The sequence below is a fragment of the Ailuropoda melanoleuca genome, chromosome 2 (assembly GCF_002007445.2).
Source record: "Ailuropoda melanoleuca isolate Jingjing chromosome 2, ASM200744v2, whole genome shotgun sequence".
Classification (NCBI taxonomy): domain Eukaryota; kingdom Metazoa; phylum Chordata; class Mammalia; order Carnivora; family Ursidae; genus Ailuropoda; species Ailuropoda melanoleuca.
In genome coordinates, this window is record NC_048219.1 from 191,571,607 (window position 1) to 191,595,997 (window position 24,391).

At 43.7% G+C, this 24,391-nt stretch overlaps 2 protein-coding genes across 11 annotated transcripts in view; one reads left to right on the top strand and one right to left on the bottom strand.

Annotated features, from left to right (window-relative positions):
- Window positions 1-8,874, bottom strand: part of PDE6D (phosphodiesterase 6D) — a 48,933-nt gene extending 40,059 nt beyond the window's left edge. Inside the window, exon 1 of the mRNA XM_002917442.4 lies at window positions 8,610-8,874. Within this exon, the coding sequence (XP_002917488.1) occupies window positions 8,610-8,659 (50 nt within the window). The 5' untranslated portion in view covers window positions 8,660-8,874. The remainder of the gene's footprint in view (window positions 1-8,609) is intronic.
- A 341-nt stretch (window positions 8,875-9,215) lies between these two features.
- The window catches only part of COPS7B (COP9 signalosome subunit 7B), a 29,731-nt gene continuing 14,555 nt past the window's right edge, over window positions 9,216-24,391 (top strand). Inside the window, exons 1-7 of one of the 10 annotated variants that reach the window (XM_019797728.2) lie at window positions 9,227-9,436; window positions 9,555-9,791; window positions 13,671-14,081; window positions 15,700-15,877; window positions 18,914-18,989; window positions 21,505-21,593; window positions 23,333-23,535. In XM_019797728.2, coding sequence (XP_019653287.1) covers window positions 15,716-15,877; window positions 18,914-18,989; window positions 21,505-21,593; window positions 23,333-23,535 — 530 coding nt within the window. In that variant the 5' untranslated portion in view covers window positions 9,227-9,436; window positions 9,555-9,791; window positions 13,671-14,081; window positions 15,700-15,715. Of the gene's footprint in view, window positions 9,437-9,554; window positions 9,792-9,813; window positions 11,826-12,809; window positions 14,082-15,699; window positions 15,878-16,908; window positions 17,048-18,220; window positions 18,320-18,913; window positions 18,990-21,504; window positions 21,594-23,332; window positions 23,536-24,391 lie in introns of those variants that run through there. The other 9 variants (XM_034655392.1, XM_019797727.2, XM_002917450.4 and 6 more) reach the window with 9 other exon arrangements.

The window sequence follows — 24,391 nt, forward strand, 5'->3', positions numbered from 1 at the left end:
TTGAAAGAGAGAGACACAGCGAGAGAGGGAGCACAAGCAGGGGGAGAGGCAGGGAGAAGCAGGCTTCCCGCTGAACAGGGAGCCTGATGTGGGGCTCGATCCCAGGACCCTGGGATCATGACCTGAGCCGAAGGCAGACGCTTAATGACTGAGCCACCCAGGCACCCCTATTATCCATTTTCTAATCCTGGCAGATTATACTTAATTTGTTTCCTCAAGTATTGGCTACTCTCAAAAAGATCACCAACGACCTATAAGGTATCATGGGACTCTTAGTAGTTTCAAATATTCACTGAATGAATTCAGTTTCCAGCAATTCTAAGGACTTGTTTTTGACCCTCATTCCTCCTCATTGTTGATTCCAAATCCCCTCTGAAGCACTCTCTTCCTGCATGTCTCATGTCATTTTCCTTCCTCCGTTACTCTCCAGGATCTTGAAAATTAAGCTGCTCAACACCTACTCATCTCTCAAGATCCTATTCCAATGACAATTCTGAACTCTTCCACAACACCTCGAGCAGTAGTCAATCTTCCTCTGAGATGCCACAGCACTTTATGCTACTTAGGCACTTATCACAGTTGTGCTCCGATTGTTATGGTCCCTTTCTCTCTCCCTTATACAATAAAACTTCTTTGGATATGAAAACCAGTTTATCATTTTGTAACACTTTAAATATAGCCACAAGAAGAAAGGGAGTGGCCTAATAATATCTGACATTCCTGTAGTCAGAACCTTACGGTTATGCCTTTATCTCAGGGGTAACTTCTCAATCCTTAACTTCCCATTTATAAAGTGAGGATAGTAATATAAAGAGTTGTGATAATGTAATAATATATCAAAGTACTTTGAAAAACTGAAAAAGACTATAGGAATGTCAGATTATTATTACGCCACCCCCTTTCTTCTTGTGGCTATATTTAAAGTGTTATTTATATTAGAGTTATTTGTTTAGTTCTTTAGACTTTATCTAAATTCAGAGATAATAATTGCTCTCTAGGACTCTGAATCAGTGGTTCCACAATGCACTAAACAGAATACTTCATTAATACTGAGTATCTAAGAAAAGAGTTGTCTGAAAAACAAAATGGAAATGATATCTTGTTTTAATTACATCAAACTACAAAAAATATTTTGCCTATTTTAGGTGTAGCATATATCTGAATAGAAATACTTGCTGAAAAGAATCCTTGTTAATTAAGAATGATTGTCACCAAATCAAAGAATTGCGGTGTTGGAAAATGATTTGAGTCCTTATGGAGATTATCTCTCTAAAACCTTATCTGATACACACAGTTTCCCTCCGCAATACTCTTGATGGACAGGAACATCCATTTGCTGCTTAAAATACTTTCTGGAAGGGGCGCCTGGGTGGCGCAGTCATTAAGTGTCTGCTTTCGGCTCAGGGCGTGATTTGGGCGTTATGGGATTGAGCCCCACATCAGGCTCCACCGCTATGAGCCTGCTTCTTCTTCTCCCACTCCCCCTGCTTGTGTTCCCTCTCTCGCTGGCTGTCTCTATCTCTGTCAAATAAATAAATAAATAAATAAATAAAATCTTAAAAAAAAAATACTTTCTGGAAAACGCTTTTTTTTTTTCCTTTCAGGTAACTCTAATTATTGGAAACTGGGCTAAATAAACTTTGTCCCCTATAACGTCTTCCCTTCTCTGACAGCCACACAGAACACATTTAATTCTCTCTCTTTAAAATAGTTTTTTAAACTTTAGAAGAGAACACTCGTGTCCCTTGCTTAATTCTTCATCTTCAGGTCCAACCTTCCCATTCTCAGACTATTTTACATACGATAGGATTCCAGTGCCTCTCGTCTGGACCAGGTGCACTTAGCTGTGACCCCCTCACTGTAGACCAAACAAGTTCCTCATATGTGGGACTGTTACATTCTTTGCCAATCACTGAGATCTTTATGGACATTGGACTATAGGAAAATATACTTGTTTTTCCTCTAAGCTTCAAAATTATCATCAGGCCAAAAGCAAAAAAAGAACAGTACTCCTAAAATCTTGAAAATCTGAGTTTTAAGTATTCAAGCAATGGTTAGAACCTTTATTACTACTAGTCAAGATGGCCTTTAAACTACCTTCCTACGATGCTAAAACTCAGGAATAGGGATAGGTCCGCACATTCAGAAGGCAAGTCCTCCTCTACCATGGGGATTTGAGGATGCAGGGGGCTGACAAGGGAGACCTTTGAGCCAAAGGTGAGGTCAAGCTTAACAGGAACTCAGAGCTGCCAAATTTCAGCACCACTGCTAGCCCTTTATCAAATACAGTGACAATATAGCCAGAATTTTTCATGGGAGTCTTACCATGTTCTGTTCCATTTCTCCAGAAGTTACTATAATGTTTCACTATAAACCATATACAGAATCTTGAAAGAAATTTAGAAGATCTGAAGAAGACTGTATCTAATTATATTCCAAATTCCTCCCCAAAATGTGAAAGCAGGAATGCCCATTTAAAAATCCTGAATAACATGATCAAAAGGACATCATTTCATTTAATCCATTCAGGGTAACAATAACAACTTCTCATCCTGGAAAACACACTACCAATCACAATCTACATGAAGTTTATGACTGGACAATCTGTGAATAGAAGATTTAAAGCCAACTATTTTTAACTGGAAGTAAAGTCAAAGATCAAGGTGCTATGAGAAAGAGGATATGGGGGATCCAGGACCAAACTATGGTGAGGGAATGCAAGAACACAAGTAAAAGGTTCTTTCAGAAACCTTCTAAGCCAAACTAGTTCCTTTTCTGCTAAGCTGTCATATGTTGAAATGTAATTAGTCCCCAGAAAACAAGATGAACATTAGGCATACATCAATGCTTACTAATTAAATCATTTCTTCAAAGAGGCAAAACAGAAATATTATATTATTATCATATAATATATTATCATTATCAATAAATTTTTGTCAATTAATTGGGAAAAAAGAGTCTGTTGATTCATTAAGGTTGAACATCTCTTAATTTATTCATCGGCTATTTTCAGTTTTCTTCTGTGAACTCTTTGTTCATATCCTTTGTCCATTTTCAGTTAAAATTTTATTTTATTTTTTTAAAAGATTTTATTTGAGATAGCGTGAGTGCAAGAAAGAGCAAAAGGAGGGGGATGGGGCAGAGGGAGAAACAGGCTCTTCACTAAGCGGAGAAACAGGCTCTTCACTAAGCAGAGAGCCAGATGCAGGTTTCAATCACAGGACCCTGGGATCATGACCTGAGCTAAAGGCAGACACCTAACCAACTGAGCCACACAGCTGCCCCAAACATTTATTTTATTCATTTGTAGGCAGTTTTTTTTTTTTTTAGGATTTTATTTACTTATTTATTTACTTATTTATTTTAGAGAGGGGGAGAGAGCAAGAAAGAGAGAGAGAGAGAAAGAAAGGCAGAGGGAGAGGAAGAGGGAGAATCTAAGCAGGCTCCATGCCCAGTGCAAAGCCTGATATGGTGCTTCATCTCATGATCCTGAGATCAAGACCTGGGCTAACATCAAGAATTGGATGCTTAACTGACTAAGCCACCTAGGTGCTCCTTAAAGATTTTATTTTTAAGTAATCTCTACACTCAAAGTGGGTCTCAAACTCACAATCCCAAGATCAAGAGCCACGTGTTCCACCAACTGAGCCAGTCAGGTGCCCCTGTAGGCAATCATTTATATTCTAGATATTATATTAACTTTTGGAGTATATGTAAATAGGGGCAATTAGCTAATCTTCAAAGAAAAAGTTAAATCACTACTTCATACCTTAGACCAAAGCAAATTCCACATGGAATAAAAATAATAAAATTATAAAAGCATAACCTTTTTTCTGGTAGTCAGTTTTTTTTTTTTTAAAGATTTTATTTATTTATTTGACAGAGAGAGACAGCCAGAAAGAGAGGGAACACAAGCAGGGGGAGTGGGAGAGGAAGAAGCAGGCCCCCGGCAGAGCAGGGAGCCTGATGTGGGGCTTGATCCCAGGACCCTGGGATCACACCCTGAGCCGAAGGCAGACACTTAACAACTGAGCCACCCAGGTGCCCCTGTCAGTTTCTTGATATTAATTTAATAAAGTTGTATACAGGCTGGGGCACAAACTATCCTCATAGTTGAAAATTTGTGTCTAATTTTTGACTCCTCCAAAACTTATCTACTAATAGCTTATTGTTGACTAGAAGCCTTACTGATAACATGAAGTCAACATGTATTTTGTATGTTATGTGTATTATGTACCATATTCTTACAAAAAGTAAGTTAGAGGAAAAAATGTTATTAAGAAATCATAAGGCAAAGAAAATACATCTACAATACTGTATACTATAGTTATTGAAAAAATCTTGTGTAAGTGGACCTGCACGGTTTAAAGAGTGTTGTTCAAGAGTCAACTGTGTTTATGTTGAGGAAGAGCAGTTTGAAGAGGCAGAACAGTGCACTATACAGACTACACTAGAAAACCTGTGTAAAAGGAGTGTGACAAATTTATGTCATGGAAAGCATGGAAAGCAATTTCCAAAATCTTTGGAAATTATGAATATGGTAAATTTATTATTAAGAGAAAAAACTAAGTTACACAATAATGCTTATGATTCAATTTTTATAAAAGCAAATACATTACATTAGCTACATTGGAAGGCTATGTTAAAATATCAATAAAGGTCATTTCTGGGTGGTTGGGGTTGGTAATAGAAAAATTAAATACCATCTTAAAACGGCACAAGAAGTTAGATTTCTACCACATATCATTTATGTAAAAACATTCCAGGTGGATTAGAGAGCTAAACATTAAAAAGAGATGAAAACATAGAATATTTAATCTTGGGATAAGAAAGGTTTTATTTAGTTATAACAATTAATTTAATCTGTATTGCAAACCTATGAAGTAAATACTAAGATTTTCATATGTTTGAATATTAAAGAAACAGATGGAAAGAGACAGTGGAATGACTTGCCCAAGGTCATGATATAAAATGCAAGGGTGCCTGGGTGGCTCAGTTGGTTAAGGATCGGATTCTTTTTTCACTTCAAGTCAGGATCTCAGGGTGGAGATATCAAGCCCTGAGTTGGGCTCCAAATCAGTGGAAGTCTGCTTGAGATTCTCTCCCTCTCCCTCCACCACTTTTGTTGATTGTGCGTGCACGAGTGTGTGTGTTTCATGGAGTAACGCAAGTACTCTCTCTCTCTCTCACTCACTCAAATAAATAAATCTTTGAGACACAAAATGCAGGGGCTCCTGGGTGGCTCAGTCGGTTAAGTGTCTGCCCTTGGCTCACGTCATGATCCCAGCGTCCCGGGATGGAGTCCCACATTGGGCTCCCTGCTCAGCGAGGAGCCTGCTTCTCCCTCTCCTCTCAGCTTGTGCTCTCTGTCACTATCTCTGTCTCTCAAATAAATAAGTAAAGTCTTAAAAAAAAAAAAAAAAGAAAAAGGTGCACAAAATGCAAAATGCAGAAGCCACATGTAAAATACTCATGAATTTAAAATGATAATTTAAAATTTGTTCAACAGGAGTGCTTGGGTGGCTCAGTCAGTCAAGCATTTGCCTTCAGGGTCCTGGGATCAAGCCCCCAGTTGGGTTCCCTGCTCAGTGGAGGGGAGTCCACTTCTCCCTCTCCCTCTGGCCTACCCCTCCATGCTCTCTTCCTCTCAAATAAACTCTTTGAAAATAAATAAATAAATAAATAAAATTTGTTGAACAAAAAAGGAAATGAGCAATACACTGATGGAAAATATTTGCAACACACAGAATGGGCAAATATTAAAATAAAGAACACCTACAAACCGGTAAGAAAAGTAAAAAATTCAATAGTAAAATGGGCAAAAACAAAATCAACAAGCAATTCATGGAAAAGAAACTGCCAAACAGAAGATTTTGCAATTTCTCTAACAATAATAAGAACTACTACAGGGGTGCCTGGGTGGCTCAGTCGGTTAAGCATCTGTCCTTGGCTAAGGTCATGATCCCAGGGTCCTGGGATAGAGTCCCACATCCTGGCTCCTTGCTCAGCGGGGAGCCTGCTTCTCCTTAAGCCAACCCCTCCCCCTGCTTGTGCGCTCTCCCTCTCTCTGACAAATAAGTAAAATCTTAAAAAAAAAAAAAAAAAAGCTACTACATAATGTTTACTAGGCATCAGGTGCTTTTCTAAATGCTTCCGCTATCAACTCATTCAATCTTCACAACAACCCTATGAGATAAGTACTATTTTTATCCACATTTACAGATGAGGAAATTGAGGCAGAGGTTAAAGGAGTTGCTCAGGGACACACAACCGAGAGTACAGGGCTGGGATTCCAACACAGACAGTATAGCTCTACAGTCCAGAATCGCTCTTAACCACTATGCTCCATTACCTGTCCAAGGATCTAGGTATCCAGGGAAATACAAGTTAAAACAAGGTATCACTTGTCTAAATTGTCAAAAATACAAAAGACAGACACAATCAATGTGAAAATAAGCATTGTCACCATTGTTGGTAGGAGAATATAATGATATTTTCTTTTGGTAGAAAAAACTCTTAACAGAAACAGATACAATGAAAGTTCAGTAAAACAATTTACCCAATAAAAAAGGTAGACAATAGGTAGTTTGTTTTACTAAAACATTGTTTTTTTTCCTGAAGGTAGTAGCAAATTCTAAAACTTTCCCTTTCTCTCTCAAGCCTCAGACATCAGTAAACGCTACCAGAGGCTGAGCATCCTCTTGTTCCCATGCTAACTTTTTAATGTGGCTGCTTCCCTTGAGATTTAATCAGCTCAGGTCAAACCTCTGAAAGCCTGTTTCTTAACACACTAACGTCATCACTGAACTGGTTATTTCACATGCCCTTCTAGTGGGCTGATGTAGGTTCTTTCTACTCTTTTCACATTTGTCCCTTAGCCTCTTTTTCAACAGCTTCAAGAGTCGACTGAGGTAAGATGTTAAATTTTCCCTTTCTGCTTTGTCTGAAAGCCATTAAAAAGATTTTCTTGTTTTCAGCAATATGTTAATTCCAATAGGACAAAAATGTTGCTTCTGAAATCTCTCAATTCTCCAGTCTCCGGTTTTACTGGCCACAGCATACATGTTAAGTAACTATTTAAATTACTTAAGGGAAAAATATAATCCATGTCATAACTTTTCTAACACTTCAGCCATCTCTGTTTACTTATAGGTGCCATTATGAAGAGAAACACCGAAAGGTACATGGAGCTATAAAAGAGGCTGTTACTAAACTTCACTACATAAGTACTGAAAGTTTCCTAGGAGTGGCATTATGCCTAGGTGATAATGCCTCCATTTTTTTTCAAAGAAGCATAGCAGGTCAGCTTCTGTTTGAAACTTTTCATTTGTATATCCAAAGCGTCCTGTAACTGTTTTGCATTTTGTTCTAAAATTTACCACCAACTTGGTCTCTTACGGTGACAAAGCAATTAAAATTTGCAGGGGTAAAATGGGGACTGTGAAAACACACAGGCAGCTCAGAGAAAAGTGCTTCATTAAATCTCCTTTAGGGGAGGAGACCTAAAGTGATGACTACAATTTCACTGAGAGAAATTTGAGCATATTCCATACTGTACGCACAGGATGTAAAAAGAGATTAAGGTCAGCAGGAAAATCTGAAATTGGAACGTACAGGACTGCATTTTTTCATCCACATCCTATGGTTACAGAGCGACACTCCATTAAAACACGAGGCTTCCTCACTACTTGAAGGAGCGAAGGTTGCACAAGAGGCAACACAACAGGCCCGAGGCAATGATTTCTCTATCCTGCTAAATCCTACCGTCTCCCCAACGTAATCAAATAATTGCTGGACAGCTCCACCTTGTCTACGCGTTAACCACACAAACGCGAGCAGATACCTTTGCCAGGAGTCCCAGTGCAACACCAAAACACCTCAAGGCACCTCACGCACGAGTTTAGGGTCCTCACTTCGCTGGACAGAAAAGTGAAAAAGCTGAGAAAGAAGCAGCCACCATCCAATGCCTCAAAAGGCCAAGACAGAGTTAAGATGAGGTCGATCCCCGGCTTCTCTTTGCCCACCTTCCTCTGCTCCAGCCCTGGAAGGAGCCACAAGTGAGGCAGAGAAGTTGTGGAAACAAGGAGCGGGTGGGGTGGGATGCGGGAATCCGGGAGAGTTTAGCACAAGCATTTGCATTTGTCCCACACAAGGTCACCTGCTCCGAGTCACTTTTTCCTGCTCCCCCCTGGGGCTTCCCGCCAAACGGGCTGCTGGGCTCCGAGGGCAGCTCACCGCGCCCCCTCGGTCCTTCCCTGCGGGCCGCAGCCCCGTCCCGGCCTCTGGGTTCGGGCCGAGGCTCGGACCCAAGCCGGCCTCCCCGATACCCATTTCCGATGCCCGGCGCTTCTCCCAGCCCAATTCCGTCCGGGGCTCCTCCGCCTCCAGCCCCCGGGGCTCCCGACAACGTCCTCTTCCCCCCTCAGGACGCCCCTTGCCCCGCCTCCAGTGCCCGGTCCCGCCGGGGGCCCGGACGCCGTTCCCTCCATCCGCTCCCGCTGCGCTCCCGTCCGGTGCCCACCTGGCGCGGCCCCCGCCCCCGGCCCGTCTCCTCAGCAAGCGGCCGCCTCCCCAGTCCTCCCGGCCCCGCCCCGTTCCCGGGCGGATACAGTTTGAAGCCCCTCAGGATCTCCCTGGCCCGCTCGTCCTTGGCTGACATGATGCGGCGGCCGCCGCCCGCGGCTCTCCCACGCTGGCCCGGTGGAGCCTCGCAGACGGTGCCCAGGAACGGAGGACGGAGCTGCAGCCCGGCCTGAAGACCTCGGGGGAGCAGCGGCAGCGGCCAGACCCGGACCGGCCTCTCCCTCCCCTCAGCTCCCGCTCCTGATCCCTTCTCTTTCCCCCTAGCCTCGGAGCTCCCGCCCCAAAGCCAATGGATAGTCCCCCTCGCCGACTGGCATCCTGAGCAGCCAATAGAAACACTCAGCGGCTTCACCGGTGGGGACAACGAGCGTCAGTGGGAAGGGCCCTCCCCGGGAAGTCCCGCAGGACAGATTTTTCCTTAGGTCCTGTTGCCTAGAGTTTGCCCCAGTGGAGGGTTAGCTTCAATTCTGCAGAGGCTCGAGGATCCCGCTCCCTCCGCAGGGCACACGAGGGCTCTGAGATGACGGCGGGCTGCCCTTTGCGATGTGAGAGAGACTACGTTTCCCAGCATTCCAGGGGGAGTGCGCGGGGGACCACAGATCCCAGCACGCAACAAAGAGGCACAGGGACTACAAATCCCAGCATTCCTTGCACCCTGTTCCTCTGTAACTTAGACTCCAGTGTGCCGCGCAGTGTGCGCAAATTCATAAACCTTCCCTCAGCTTCGGGGGGTTCCTGAATTCGGAGACTTGAAACTGGGCGGGAAGACCCCCTTAACTCTCAGAAGAGGATGACAGCCCACAGAGAGGTAACATCTGTTTACACGGAACTCAGAAGTCTCCTGCAAATCATGGTAAGGCTGCGAACCACAAACAAAAACACTGATTAAACCATGGAAGATGATAGGACATAATGACTCCTTCAAACTGTGCTTGTTTGTTGGTCTCGGGCGCCTTCTAATTGTTTTGCAGGGGTTTCTGGTGTGCTCCTGCGTTGGACTGGGAGAGAGATCGATTGTATACTCAGAATATCCATACCGGAAGGGATATTAAGAGAATTTGCCAATCCAACTCCTCTTGTTTTACATACGAGGAAACTGAGGCCCGGAGAGGTGAAGAGATCGTCCACCGGTTACAGCAACTTGGAGCAGTTAGAATTCGGCTCTAAGTCTCCTGACCCGCAGTCTGCGCTGTTTACACCACACTAAGGTGGCGATATTTTTAGCAACATGGCTATGTGATTATTATTCTCCTTGGTGAAGTTTTCCCCTCCAGGTTGAAACACCCAGAGTTAGGCAAGCATTCATTTGGTGGATTTCCTGTAAGGGAAGGAGTGTGATGTTTGCTTATCTTCAGTCTGGGAAGGACTTAGTGGTTTGATTTGTTCTTTGTTTGTTGCTCAAGGTGACATTTAATGTGATTTTAGGAACTGGGTAACATTGTGTAAGCTAAGGTTTCCTTGGACATCTCCTATCTCTTTTCCTAGGCCTTCCTTCCTCTTCCCATCCCCCTTTCACCCATGTAGGCACCCACCCAATTTTTCCTTCCCTTGTAATTCAACAAAGAGCCTTTTCAGGTTTCCGGTAAAGGCTGAAAGGCATTGTCACAGGCACCAGGAAGATAACCATCTAGTTAGGAAAAAAAAGGAGACTGCTGAGATTCAAGATGAGCTGCATTAAATGTAAGGGAAAGGTCATCAGAATGCTCCAGAGGTTCTGATGGAAAGATTAATTCCAGCTGGCAAAACTGATGGACGAGGTGGCATTTGAATTTGAAGAATGGGTGGATTTTTTTTTTTCTGTTTAAAAAAGTGTATCTTAAAATTTTTTGGTTAATGAGGTATGACATATGCAGGAAGGGCACTGTTTTTATATATGTATACCCCTGTGTCACTACCCCCCAAATGAAGATATAGAACATTTCCAGCACCTCTGTGCCCCTTCCCAATCGGCACTGGATCCTCCCGTCCCGATAACCACTCTTCTGACTTCTATTACCATAAACTAGTTTTGTTGTGAATTTCATTTATTTGTAATCATACAGTATGTACAGTAGGAGTCTGGCTTTTTTTGTTAATCAGTTATTTTTGTGAGATTCATCCATATTGTATGTAGCAGTAACTTTTTTTTTTAAATTGCTGACTGGTATTCCATTGTACGTAGCTAGCAATATTTGTCTATTCTGTTGATGGGTATTTAGGTTATCAGTTATCAGTTTTGGGCTTTTGTGAACAAAGCTGCAGTGTGCATTCTTGTTCTTTTTGCAGACTCCGCAGTCATTTCTAGCAGAGGAGTAGCTGGCTTGTACAGTATGCATATGATCAGCAACAGTAGTAGATATTGCCAGTTTTCCAAAGTGTGTGTATCACTTTCGCCTTCACCAGCAATGTAAGAAAATTCTAGTTGACGCTTATCCTTGTCGAAACAGAGTCTTATCAGTCTTTCTAACTAGCTATTTTGGCTAAATGTGGTATCTTATTAATAGTTTTTCTTACATTGTCTCTGGTGTTGAGCACCTTCACATATGCTTTTTGACTGTTTCAGTGTTCTCTTTTGTGAAGTGCTTGTTCAAGTCTTTTGTGCACTTTTTAAATTGGGCTTTTTGTCTTCTTATGAATTTGTAGTTCTTTATAAAGTTTGGATATGGAGGTCTTTGCTACAGGCTTCGCAGATACCTTTTCCAAGTCTGTGGCTTGCCTTTTAGTCTCGCACTGGTATCTTTTGATAAACAGAAATTCTTAATTTTAATGTAGCGCAGTAGTTTCGTGTTTTCTTTTATGATTAGTACTTTTTTCAATAAGTTTAAGAAATCTCTGCCTACAGGGTTGGTAGGATTTTAAGAGGCAAATAGGAGGGAAGGGCATTGCAAAAAAGAAGAGAGAGCAAGCTTGAGCATAGGCCCCAGTGTCAGAGAGGGAAGGCGAAGTTGTGTTGGGCATGGAAAGGCCTGGAGTTGGGCTGTAAGAAGGTGGAGCGAGATAGAGCTGTAAAGATTGGAGGGAGCATACTGAGAAGGGCCTTCACTGCAGCCTTGGGGTCTGGACATTATTCTGGGGGAAGCAGAGGCACTGCCAGAATATTTATGAACTCAAACAGAACTTGGTTGTCTTCCTTCCACTGCCAAATTTGCTTTTTCTCTGCAGCCCCATTCACTTAATATCACCTCCAAGACAGCTCCGGCCTACCTAGCCAGAATCCTGGGTGATCTCCTCCTTCTCTATCCCTGCATCGAACTGGTCACCAGGTGGGATAGATTCTATAGTCTAAATGCCTGCAACAATGTCCTTTTTTCACGCGCAGCTGCCACTGCCTTTGTTCAGGATCTCACAGTCCCTTATCTATACTGTATCGAGCACCTCAAGAGTTTCCCTGCCTCCAGCTCTCTCCATATCCAATCCATTCCTATAGCAGCTAGTGTGATCATTCTAAAGTGTCAATTATTCACACTTCTCATAGGTTAAAAGCCCTAAGTAGCTCCCCAATGCCTTTAAGATAAAGTAAAAGCTCCTTTACATGCTTATACTTTTTGTGATTTGCTTGCTCGTTCTTCCATGCTCAACTCAAGCCTCATCTCCTCCAGAACCGTGCCTTAAATCACCTCTCCCCAGAGCACAGGCAGGAGAGCCTTATCTGTAGCACTAGGGTGTCATTGCCAGAAAGGTCTGTCTCAGGCGCTGTGGGCTCTCCCAGGTAGGAACTTTGCTGTTTTAATGTTTTTACCGGGTATAGTGCCTTCCATGTGGTTTACAAGACCCTTGATGTCCTGACTCCAGGTCTGTAACCCTCACTTCTCATCCCTGAACCTTGGGTTCCAGACACTCTGGGTTTCTTTTCTGCATTAGTATATTCTACACAGAGCAAGTCTCTGTGACTATGGTCTGCCGCCTTTTCTTCCCCCTTTTGCCTGGAAGATGCCTGTTTTCTCTTCCCCAACATACATACTCTATTCCGTGCTTCTGAAGTATTGTCATATCTCTCTCATAGCACTTAACACATTAAAGCTTTTTCTTTTTTTTTTTTTAAAGATTTTATTTTTTATTTATTCGACAGAGATAGAGACAGCCAGCGAGAGAGGGAACACAAGCAGGGGGAGTGGGAGAGGAAGAAGCAGGCTCATAGCAGAAGAGCCTGATGTGGGGCTCGATCCCATAACGCTGGGATCACGCCCTGAGCCGAAGGCAGACGCTTAACTGCTGTGCCACCCAGGCGCCCCTAAAGCTTTTTCTTTTTTTTAAAGTAAGCTCCATGACCAATGTGGGGCTTGAGCTCACGACTGGAGATTGAGAGTCTCCTGCTCTACCAACTGAGCCAGCCAGGCGCCCCCACATTGAAGCTTTTTGAGGGCAAGAACCTTGTCTTCTCTTTATATAATCTTCCAGAACATAGAAATCAGAACAAGACATTTTTTGAATAAATCAGTGGGTTGGTGCTAGGTTCCTTTGCATTTTTCTGATTTCTGCACTCTGATTCACCAAAAGCAAACAGGGCTCTTTTCCTTGTCTTCAAGACCCGAAAGTCTCTAATATATACTTCAAAGGAACCAGCTTCAGTTGTGTAGCATTCCTTAGCCATCTTCCAGGAGAGTTGCTGAGTACCAAATGCACCGCCATGTATGTCATTTTGCTCACAGAACCATTGTTGGCTCAACCCATCTCTTGCTTAAAGATTTTTTTTTTTTTAATTTATGCGACAGAGATAGAGACAGCCAGCGAGAGAGGGAACACAAGCAGGGGGAGTGGGAGAGGAAGAAGCAGGCTCCCAGCAGAGGAGCCTGATATGGGGCTCGATCCCATAACGCCGGGATCACGCCCTGAGCCGAAGGCAGACGCCTAACCGCCCTGCCACCCAGGCGCCCCCATCTCTTGCTTACTTTAAAACGTTTTCTCCACAGAGGTCACGAGTATGGTCTTTGGCTTCCCATAGCCTGGGGTCCAAAGCCGACCTTGCCACTTACTAGCTTTTGGATTTTTAAGCTTAGAGTTATAAGTTAGGTAATTCAACGAGACAATGTACACACCAGGCACATGGGAAAACGCTCAATAAACGGGAGTTGTTATTACACTTAATGTGTCTTTGTATCCCGGGGTAGCCGCTGCTGCCTTATAGGAGCTCCTGAGGGTAAAGCTCGGCCAAAGCGGTGAATTTCGGGCCCAGGATGGTGATGGTGATGTCGATGGTTTGGGCCCCGCCACTGCCTAGACTGCATTCCTCTCTTCAGGCTCCTCTCCACCCCGTTCCTGGGCTACGACCTACCTCGGACGGTCTCTCCCAGGCCCAGGCTGCCCTGGAGGTCTGAGGCTGCCAACACCGCGGGGGGAACCTAGTGTGGGCGGAACTCGAGTGCAGCGGCGGGAGGCTTCCGGGGGAGCCGCAAGGGCAACGGGTCGGCGGAGGCAGAAAAGCGTCGGACGCCGGGCCGATCATGGACGCTTGACAACCTGTGGACAGGCGCCGGGAGGCCGAGGCAGCGACCGAGAGGACGGAGAGGCGGCGAGGGCAGGTAGGGGTCGGCGAGAGGGCGGGGCCCGGCGCGCCAGGCTTGTCCCAGACGGCTGGCTTAGCGCCAGCCCCAGCGAAAGCCCGCGGCCACGCTGCGCCGGCCCCGCCCCGGGGAGCGCGCCCCGCGGCTCCTCACTCCCACCCGCGGCCCTGCCGGGAGCACGCCGCCCGCCTTGAAATCCACCCCAGCCTGCAACCCCCAGTTCCTCAACCGAGGCGGTTCTCGCTTCCCCAACCCCCAAAGGCTGCCTCTTTGCCCCTCTCCTGTGCATCAAAATAGCGCCCCCGCACGACGCGGATTCATCTCCCCTGTGTCGCTAGCCGCCACCTTCGGCCCTCCCGCTTCAGAAAAAAGCGACTCTTCATCGCCTCCTTACCTCTGCTCCTACAGGCTTTGCTGCTTAGGCCGAGATTTTTTTTGAGGGACCGAAGTTTCTGTCCATTTCTCTACTCCCTCCCTACCCCCGGCCCTTCCATTCAGTATCCACACGTGCCCCCTTGGAGGGGAGGTTTTCCTTCCATCACCTCTCTCCCGCCTTCTCCCACCTTACCTCATCTCTCTCCTCTTTCCCTTTCCTTTCTCAGCAACTTTTATTCCCTAGCACTTCACTTTCTCTGTTTCGGACAAGACATTCTTAAGCAACCCTAAGTGAGGCGACATGCTTGTTTCTCTCATACTGTGGAAGGACTGCGTCCACAGAAAACTAGGTTTCTCTTGCACCAAATTATCGTTTGAATTTTTCTCTTCTTCACTTTACTCCTCTTCTTCTTTTTGTCACACTGCCCCAAAATGTGTCGTTCCTGGTGGAGTAGTCTTTTCTCACACAGGACTCCTGCAGAGTAGGTATGCAGCGTGTGTTCCCATACACTTCAGCATGTAATTGGATTATACAATGGAGGGCCCCTGGGTCCCTAATGTCTTCAGGATAGCAATACAATATCTTCATTGTTTTCTCAGATCTTTTTAATATTTTCTTGAGATTTTGTACAAATTCTGAAGTCATGTTTGGCAAAATCACATAGCTGTAGGAGGTCAAATAGAGGGCTTTTCCTCAAGGACTTAAACAGCGCGTATTTCTTAGTTTGAATATGTTGCTTATCTTTCTCCCTTTTTCTAGGCTCAAATGACTTCTTTGATTAAAGGAGACATCTTTCTTGTCTTTTCGTGGTTTTCCTTATCTGTATCTGGCTGTGGGTAGGATTCTGATGGCATACTGTAAGCTGTAACTGATTGCCTTTGCTTACATCTGCTGCTTCTGTGTATGGGCAAAATTCTCTGTTTGTTAAGTAGAGTCTATAAGTAAGGTAGATATGAAACAGCTACTGAGAAACTCCTGCGTGTTTCTTTGGGTCTGGTCAGTTTTAAGGGCTTACAATGTGCTGCTGTTGGAAGACGGCTGGCTTTTCCTAAGTGTGTTTCAAACCTCCAAGCAAGGACACAATCCCTTTAACTCTAGGTGGAACCCTGTCCATCTTAAAAAGTGGTCATAGCATCTGGACTGTTTTCTTTTTTTGGATACTGTAAAATTAAAGTATTCTGATGTCTGATCTGGCATTGAATAAGCATAGACTTTGCAAAAGAGAAGGAAGAATGGTTGAAATACTTTTCTTTTGGACAGATCTCAAGGCCAGAGAATGGCAGGTGAACAGAAACCCTCAAGTAACCTCCTGGAACAGTTTATTTTACTAGCGAAAGGTACCAGTGGCTCAGCCCTCACTGCTCTCATAAGCCAAGTCTTGGAGGCTCCTGGAGTATATGTCTTTGGAGAACTGCTGGAGCTGGCCAACGTGCAGGAGGTAAGAGCAGTTCCAAACAATTTCTCTGTCTTTGTTCTAAACCTTCCTGTGGTTCTCCAGGTTTCCAAGGAAATTCAGTGCTGAAGGATTGTGAACCTGTGAGAGGCGCTGTTGAGGGAGGGATGGGAATTGGGGGGGAAGAGGGAAGGAGACAAAGGATGATGATTGGGCTCCTTCTGGTCAATGTTTTCATCTCAACTTGGGGTAAAATTAGATTGGGTTACTAATAATTTGAAAGATAGGGGAAAAATCCACCTGAACCTGATAAATAAGAAAAGTAGAGTATAAGCATAGCTGATGTTTAGCAGAGGTAGTTTCAGGCATTTTCGAGGACCAAAAAACCTCCAGCACAAATATAGACAAGAAAGATTGGTCAGGTACATACAAAGCAGAAAAGGGTTGCTACTGAGCATAAGCTGGGCATGAAGAAGGAATATATTGTCCTGTTGAAAATGGCAATGTTGTGCTAAGTGGATGTGTAAAAAAATATGACATGAAAAGCTGCAAAGTAGTCCTTTTTGCTTTGTTTGCTTCTATTTTTGATTGTTGTTATTGAAACTTGGGGTATCTAGTTGTGGTTGTTGTGCCTTAAAAATGAGAAGACTGGTGAAGAATGACTAGGTGGAACAAAGATATGTAAAGCAACCTGCACTTTTCAACCTCTGCTTCTCACTTTGGATACTTTTACATTTATTGATTCGTACTTTATATTGATTGTTTGATTGATTGAAAAATCTGGCAACATCTTGATTGTTTTGGGGGTTGTGCTCAGAAGCTCTTGGAGGGTAGGTCAGCTCCCTGTTTACCGTCACAGCTTCTCTCTGGCTGCCCAGGATGGCGTTAGCTCTGGGGGTGGCTGCCACGCACAGATCAGTGTGGTGCTTATTCTTGTGGCTTGTGTGCACCATGCTGCTGAGAGTGGCCTGGGCATTCGTGTCGATGGTGGTCCATATGTAGGAAGTGGCTGGCTTTTGCTGTCTGGTTCTTCACTTCATGACCATTAGGACACCTTTGCCATCAGGTGCTGGCTCCATGTCCATAGCCTTGTGGTGAATCAGCCGCTTGTGGCAGAGGTGTGGGCCTTCGGATTATGGGACTCGCTGTTGCACATCTTCTTATTCCTCTTGATTGGGAAACTGGAGCAGCTCCCCATGACCCACCGTTGCTCATGTATGTACCTGGTGTCATCTTGTCTTCCTGTGATAAATGGAGACAGAAAGAGCCACTTTTACGTTTTAATCGTGAACTTTTTTTTTAAAGAGGGGTTTGGGGAGAGAGAGAATCTTAAGCAGGCTCTGTGCCCAGTGTGGAGCCCGATGCGGGGCTCGATCTCACAGCCCTGAGATCATGACCTGAGCCAAAATCAAGAGTTGGATGCCTAACCAACTGAGCCACCCAGGCACCCCATGAATTTTTATTTAATGTTATCCTTGCTTGCTAGACTGTAAGCTCTTTAAGGGTAAGGTCTCCATTGTTTCCTTCGCGCTTAATATGTAGTCTGACACACAGTAGGCTTTTAGTAAAAATTAATTTACCAGAGTTGTAAAAGAAATCCTGTGAGGAAAAATTTTTAAAACTAGGTTTATTATTTTTTTTAATAGGCTTTATATGTTTAGAGCAGTTTTAGATTAACAGCAAAATTGAAAGTACAGAGATTCCCAGTATATCTCTGCCCTCATACATGGGTAGCCTCCCCCATTACCAATATCCCCTTCCAGTGTGGAACCTACACTGACACATCATTATCACCCAAAGACCATAATTTACATTAGGGGTCACTCTTGGTGTTGTACATTCTGTGGATGTGGATAAATGTACAATGATATATGTCCACTGTTACAGTTTCATACAGGGTAGCTTCACTGCCCTAAAAATCCTTGGTGTTCCACCTTTTCATCCATCCTTCCCCTCTTAATCCCTGGCAACTGTTGATCTTTCTACCCTCTTCCTAGTTTTGACTTTTCCAGAATGTCATATAGTTGGAATCATACAGTATGTAGCCATTTCAGATTGGCTTCTTTTACTTAGTCATATGCATTTTAATTTCCTCCATGTCTTTTTATGGCTTGATAGCTCATCATTTTTCAACAGAAGAGATGACAAAGGAGTAATATGTTCCTTCAGGTTCATGAAAAGCCTGAATGAATATGCCAAGTGGTTGTTTCATAACTGTGAAAGATGGCCTGAGAGGAGATGGATGAAAAATGAGAGACATTGATTTAGGCCAGTGGGAGAAGTTTTGAAGTATCTTCCCTAAAGAAAATAGTCTTTAGGGTTAGTTTTGTAATTGTCTGTCTGAAAAGTAGGGGCTAAATTTGATGGTCTCTTCCTCGTTTGTTTTAGGACCCCAAGAGGTTCTTGATAACCTGAGGAGGTAGACTGGGTTAATAGGAAGCCAGAGTTCTCATGGGGGTGCTGAGCAAATCACCTCTATCTCCCCAGGTTTGTTTTTTTCCATGTGTGATCTGGGAACCCTAGTTGCTTTTCAGTGGTCTGAAATGATAGATGAAATTCTTGGAAACTTTTTTTTTTAAGATTTATTTCTTTATTTTAGAGAGAGAGCGAGTGGGGTGGGGTGGGGCGGAGGGAGAGGGAAACTGGAGCAGCCCAGCATGGAGCCTGATGTGGGGCTGGATCTCAAGACCCTGAGATAATGACCTGAGCTGAAATCAAGAGTCAGATGGTTAACTGACTGAGCCACCCAGGCGACCCTCCAGTCTTTGTCTTAATGGCAAGGAAATTCTAAGAAAGCCTGAACTTCTCCTGATACTTGCTGCTTTGTGTGTGTGTGACAAAAACAGTTGCTTAGGCATGCTATGTGGAGTGTAAAACATGTATTCCTGAGAGAGAAAAATTAAATATAAAATTAAATAAATATTATTTATTTTTTCCCAGAGACTCAGAGTTGGAAGGGACCTCAGGGACCATCTAGTAAAACAGTCAGCTGTGGCACATGATCGTCACCCTTTGCTTGAACACTGCTATCATTGGTAGACCGTTTGGTCTGTGAACTGTTTTTGTTTTTTCCTTCCTCAGCTTGCAGAAGGAGCTAATGCTGCATATTTGCAGTTGCTGAACCTGTTTGCCTATGGAACATACCCAGATTACTTAGGTGAGTTGGTTAAGCTCTTCCAAAGACTTTTCTTAATTATGTCACTCTATTTGGACATAATGCTTCCATGAGGATCACTGAACTCTGGGATATAAAGCATGGGGTTGGGACTTTCTGACCTGGCTGTTTTCCACTTTACTGTGCACTGTAGGTGACCTCACATGAGATTTTTATCTTCTTATAACTTTATATCTCTGTGGGTAAAAGGGGGACTATGTTTATGCTCTTGTGTAAATATATTCCTTATTTATATTCTAGATGAGATTCTTGAGGACTGGTGTTTGTAGAACACTTGAAATGTTGTGAAGTGACAGAATACCCACTTGTAAAGTACTTAAGTGTTTTAAATATTATCAGAATAATGTCACTATATTAGAGAATATTTGGAAAATAGGACACAAAGTCACTTGTTGTATCACCATTAAACTACTGTTAGCATTATGGTGCTGGACTTTTCCCCCCTTGTGCTATTATGTAGGTGTCGTTCAGTTAAGTATGTGATATTGTATCTTTTTTCATTTACTTCATAGGCATTTATCCATGTCTTTGTAGTCATTTTTAACATTTTATGATCTAGAACTCCATATTCAGCCCATTCTCTCTTGTAGGCCATTCTCTCTTGTAGGTCATTTGAATCTTTTTTTCTTTCTTCCTTTCTTTTTTTCTTAAAGATTTTATTTTTAAGTAATCTCCACACCCAACATGGGGTTCGAACTCATGACCCCAAAATCAAGCATCACATGTTCCATTGACTGAGCCAGCCAGGGGGCCTTGATCATTTGAGTCTTTTTTTTTTTTAAAGATTTATTTACTTATTTGACAGAGTGTGAGACAGCCAGCGAGAGAGAGAACACAAGCAGGGGGAGTGGGAGAGGAAGAAGCAGGCTTCCAGTTGAGGAGCCTGATGTGGGGCTTGATCCCAGAATGCTGGGATCACGCCCTGAGCCGAAGGCAGGCGCTTAACGACTCCGCCACCCAGGCGCCCCTGAGTCATTTTATATTAGGATTTTAAGTATCAGGAATGAGGTGAATGCATGTCTAAACACTAACTTACTTTGACTCAAGCCATTTTTGTTTGGCTTCCCAAGTTTTTGTTGGTATGACAAAGGCCTGGTAATTTATTTTAATGGTATGACTCAGGGCCTTCCCTACTATATCCCAGACTTCTTTTACCCTTTCTTTCCTCCTGGTCACTTGTACCTACCCTGTGCTGTGTCATCTGGACAATTTGTCACCTGTTAGTTTTTTCTGACCTTTGCTTTGTTCCAGTGAGGGTGTCTTCTGTTTCCATCCTCACTAAAGGGACAACATTACACAGACTGGAACCAGACTGCCTGAATTATATTCTAGCTCCACTTCCACTACTTGTGTGTCCTTTGGCAAATTAAATAATCTTCTGTACCTCAGTTTCCTTATCTGTAAAACGGGAGTAATAATAGAGGTCCGCAATCCTTTACCTGCACTCCTGGGGCTAGATGCTTCAGAATTTAGAATTTTGGGAACTCTAAAGAGGTACTATGATGCATATGCCTTTTTATGTAACACCTCCAAGATGTGGGCAGCACCTGTAGTGAAAACACATCCACAGTTTTGCAACTAAACAAATGAAGTTGTACGACAAGTGAGATTAAAAGCCTGCTTCAGTTGAGGTCAGGAATTGCCAGATGAATTTCAGCAGCATGCCCAAGAAAAAAAGTCAATTTGGATTCACCTTTTTGGAATCCAGGATTACAGATAAGAAATTGAAGGCATTTGGGATCTGTCATGCGAGGTTGTTGTGAGGACTGACTGGATGTGTGTGTACATGTGCCCTGCGGCTGCTGCCATTGCTCTTGTTATCATTATTGTTATTACTAAAATTTTGCCCATTCTTCAAGGCTCATCTCAGACTCCTGTCTTTCTTTTTCTTTCCTGTCCCTCCCAAGATGATTGTGCTCACTTGCTGTCTCCCTTTCTCTATTTCTTTCCTTTTCTCTCCTACCTCCCCACTCCTCCTCAGCCTCTTGCTCTCTCCTGGTAGTTTGTACCTTTCTTCTGGTGGTTCTGTCTTGCATCTGTAGCTGTTGAAATACCTGATTATAAGACTGAGGACAAGTCCAAGGCCCTGGAGTTGAACAGGTCTGGTGGTTATTGCCCCTGGGGTTGTGTAGCGTAGCAGCCCTGACAGGGCCCATCTTATCTGTCCGACTTCTCTGAATCACTTAAGACAGGACATTGCACATAACAGATTCCCAGTGAAGACATGCTGACCTTGGTTGAATGTCACAAAGGGCACAGATAGTATTCCATTAAGATGATTGTCGTATTTTGTGCATTCATGGCTGGCTTTTCAGGAGCACATGGTCTTCCAGAGAAGACAGGAGGTGCCCCTGGAACATTTTGCCTCATGAATAAGTGCAGAGTCATGACAGTGAATCAATAGTAGATTTGGTGTGGGGCGTTGGCGGGCTTATTCCATAAAGAAATTCTAATTTTATTTTGTGTCTTGATTTTTGTGGTGGGTGGGACTGAGCAGCCAACAAGGAGAGCCTGCCAGAACTGAGCACAGCTCAGCAGAACAAGCTGAAACACCTTACCATCGTGAGCTTGGCGTCGAGAATGAAGGTACAGTGCCGACCTCTTCCTCTCCTGCTCCTCACCCTTAGGCAGGTGTTGCACTGGCATCAGTGCACGAGCTCCCAGCTATGCACAGTAGTCATACCATGAACGCATAAAATTGGCTTGGCAAAGGACAACAGAGATAAAGATAACAATTAAAATAGTGTAGACAAGTATTCACCATTTCATTCAGGAAAAGTATGCCCAGGAGACCTTGTGAATCAGCAGGTCTCACTTCCGACATGCTGCAGTGACTCACTTGGTGTGAGCATTTTGCTGTACCAAAGGAAGACAGCTGTTTCAGGATAACGTAGTTTTTCAAACGGGGGCATCTCAAGGCAAGTTAACCACTTCATCTGTTGCTCAGTGCACAGTGAACTGTGCCAATGCTGGAGGAAAAACTTGCTATGTTGGACTTACTGACAGCTAGATTTTTAATACGCTGCCTGCTTCTGGGGATTGTCAAGCTTAATTATCTTAATTGGGATTTTTGCCTTATATGCTATCTTTAGATGCTAACCTTCTCTAAGATAACCACTCCATCATATCTCTGAGTTCTCTGCCCCATTCAATTTAGAAAAGGCCTTGCAGCCAGCTTCTTGTAGCCATTAACAAAGAAGATCCAGATTTGGTTAATTTATAGTTGATTTTGGCGCTCTGCCCAATCCCGGCATAACTGTCTAAGTTTTTGTGGGGCTTTTACACTGGAAGAGGTTTGCCCTTTGCATTTCCCTGTGTGATTGAGCTTGAGAGATGTAGATTTGTTCTTGCATTGCCATTTCAGTTGCTGAGGTCATTTTCCCTGGACTAACAACAAATTTCTGATTCTCAGTCTGGCATTTCGGGTGGAAGGCCTGTTTTCTTAGGAAATGAGGACCTGGCCTTTTTTTTTTTTTTTTTTTCCAAGCCTGGCCTTCCCAAGTGTAGTAAAGAGTAGGAGTAACTTTTTTCCTTATTTCTGCAACCTGTCATTATAAGCCCATCTGTATCCCTGGGTTTCAGACCTCTAGTCATAAAAAACCCCTCCAGGTATGTTTGCTGTTACTCTCTTGTTTGTATATCTCTTCATCCTATCTGTTTCAGAGATTTGATTGCTGTCTTAACCTCCAAACTAGTAGTGATGTGTCCAGAAAACTGGATATTTAGATATACAGTTGTCTTGGATAAATGTAAAATGTTGGTGTAGTCCAGTAAGGGACTGTTGTTGGGGAATTGACATTGATTGCAAGAGTCTGAGAAAACAGATGTAAACTTCAGGATGACCCCTGAGCTTGGAGTATCCACTGGCCACCTGTAGATGGATATGTTAGCCTGAAAATTTTTTTGTTTGTGCTCTCCTGGGTAGGCAGCCAGATCTCCTCTCCAGTTTCTGAAGTTGTTTGGAGTTTGTGATGATCTGGCATTTTATGTCAAGTCTGAAAGCTTCCAGAAGGTGGCAGAGTGGCACACGCCGAGTATTTCTCTTTCTCCTCTGGGACATTTTCTAAGAGTGCTTCACAACATGAAAGCTAAAGGCTGGGTGAAGTCCAGGAGATAGAGAATCTAGGAGAATGCATTCATAGATGCTGTGGGTCTTGTTTGGATCCCATAGGTCCCACAGCTCACATTTATCTATGTCTTGTTTCCATTGATATTAATAATTACCACCAGACTGCATTTCCCAAAGCCCTGAGACAGGTGTACACCTGCATTTTCTTTAGCGCTTGTCAATGGTTTTTGTAAATATCACATGGCTTTATCTGCAGTGTATCCCCTACTCTGTGCTGCTGAAGGACCTGGAGATGCGGAATCTCCGGGAACTGGAAGACCTCATTATTGAGGCTGTCTACACTGACATCATCCAGGGGAAGCTGGACCAGCGAAACCAGCTGCTGGAAGTGGATTTCTGCATTGGCCGTGACATCCGAAAGAAGGATATCAATAATATTGTCAAGACCTTGCATGAATGGTGAGGCTGAAAGAAGGAGGAGTCCCTTCTTGTTAGGGAGGGGGACATATGGCATGCCCTTTGTGCCTCTGTTTGGGGAAATGTTGTCTCCCAGTATCAGTTGGGGCTGCTTGGGAGCTGGAGCATTAGGACCTTAAGCCAGGGAGTGGGGCTGCATTTGTGACCAGAGCTGTATGGCAACAGGAATCCCTGCAGGCCTCCCAGGGCCTTGGTTGTGAAATAGTTCTCGTCGCGCTGTGGGGGGCGGGGGGGGGCGGCTGTTTCATAGCAGGCTTGGCAGGTGGAGCCTCTGAAGCCTAGCCGTGTGACACGGATCCAGTGCTTTGCAAATTCAGCCTCCGAGTTTGACCAAGCTCAGGAAGTTAGTGTTGCTCAGGTTCTGTGGATAGGAGAACCCACGTTCAGTGTCAGTAACATTGGGCTAGTGTTGGTAAAACATTGTGAGGGATAGTGATGACAAGGAATGGGTTATTCTACGTTGGAACACAGATGCATACACAGACTATTTGATAACCATATTCTGGTATATAAAGAAGTGGGGCATTTGCATGTTTTCTATTTTTTTTTTTTTTTTTGCATATTCTCTATTTTAATGGAATTTGATGTTTGCAAGAGCTTTGGACATTCTACAAGGATTTGTTATGGACTTACTAAAATGATTTGGAGCTTATAAAGCAGATGGGTCTAGCTGGAGAAGAGGCTTAAGCTGAGTGTTGAAGGAGGGCAGGGTTAGGGTATAGTTGGAGGTGAGGAGAGCATGTCCCCAGGCAGGCACATGGTGTTGGAAATCATGAAGCAGAGCAGGCAAGCTTTTTGCAGAGGGTTAGGGAAATTGTCTTCTTTAAAATGGACTGAA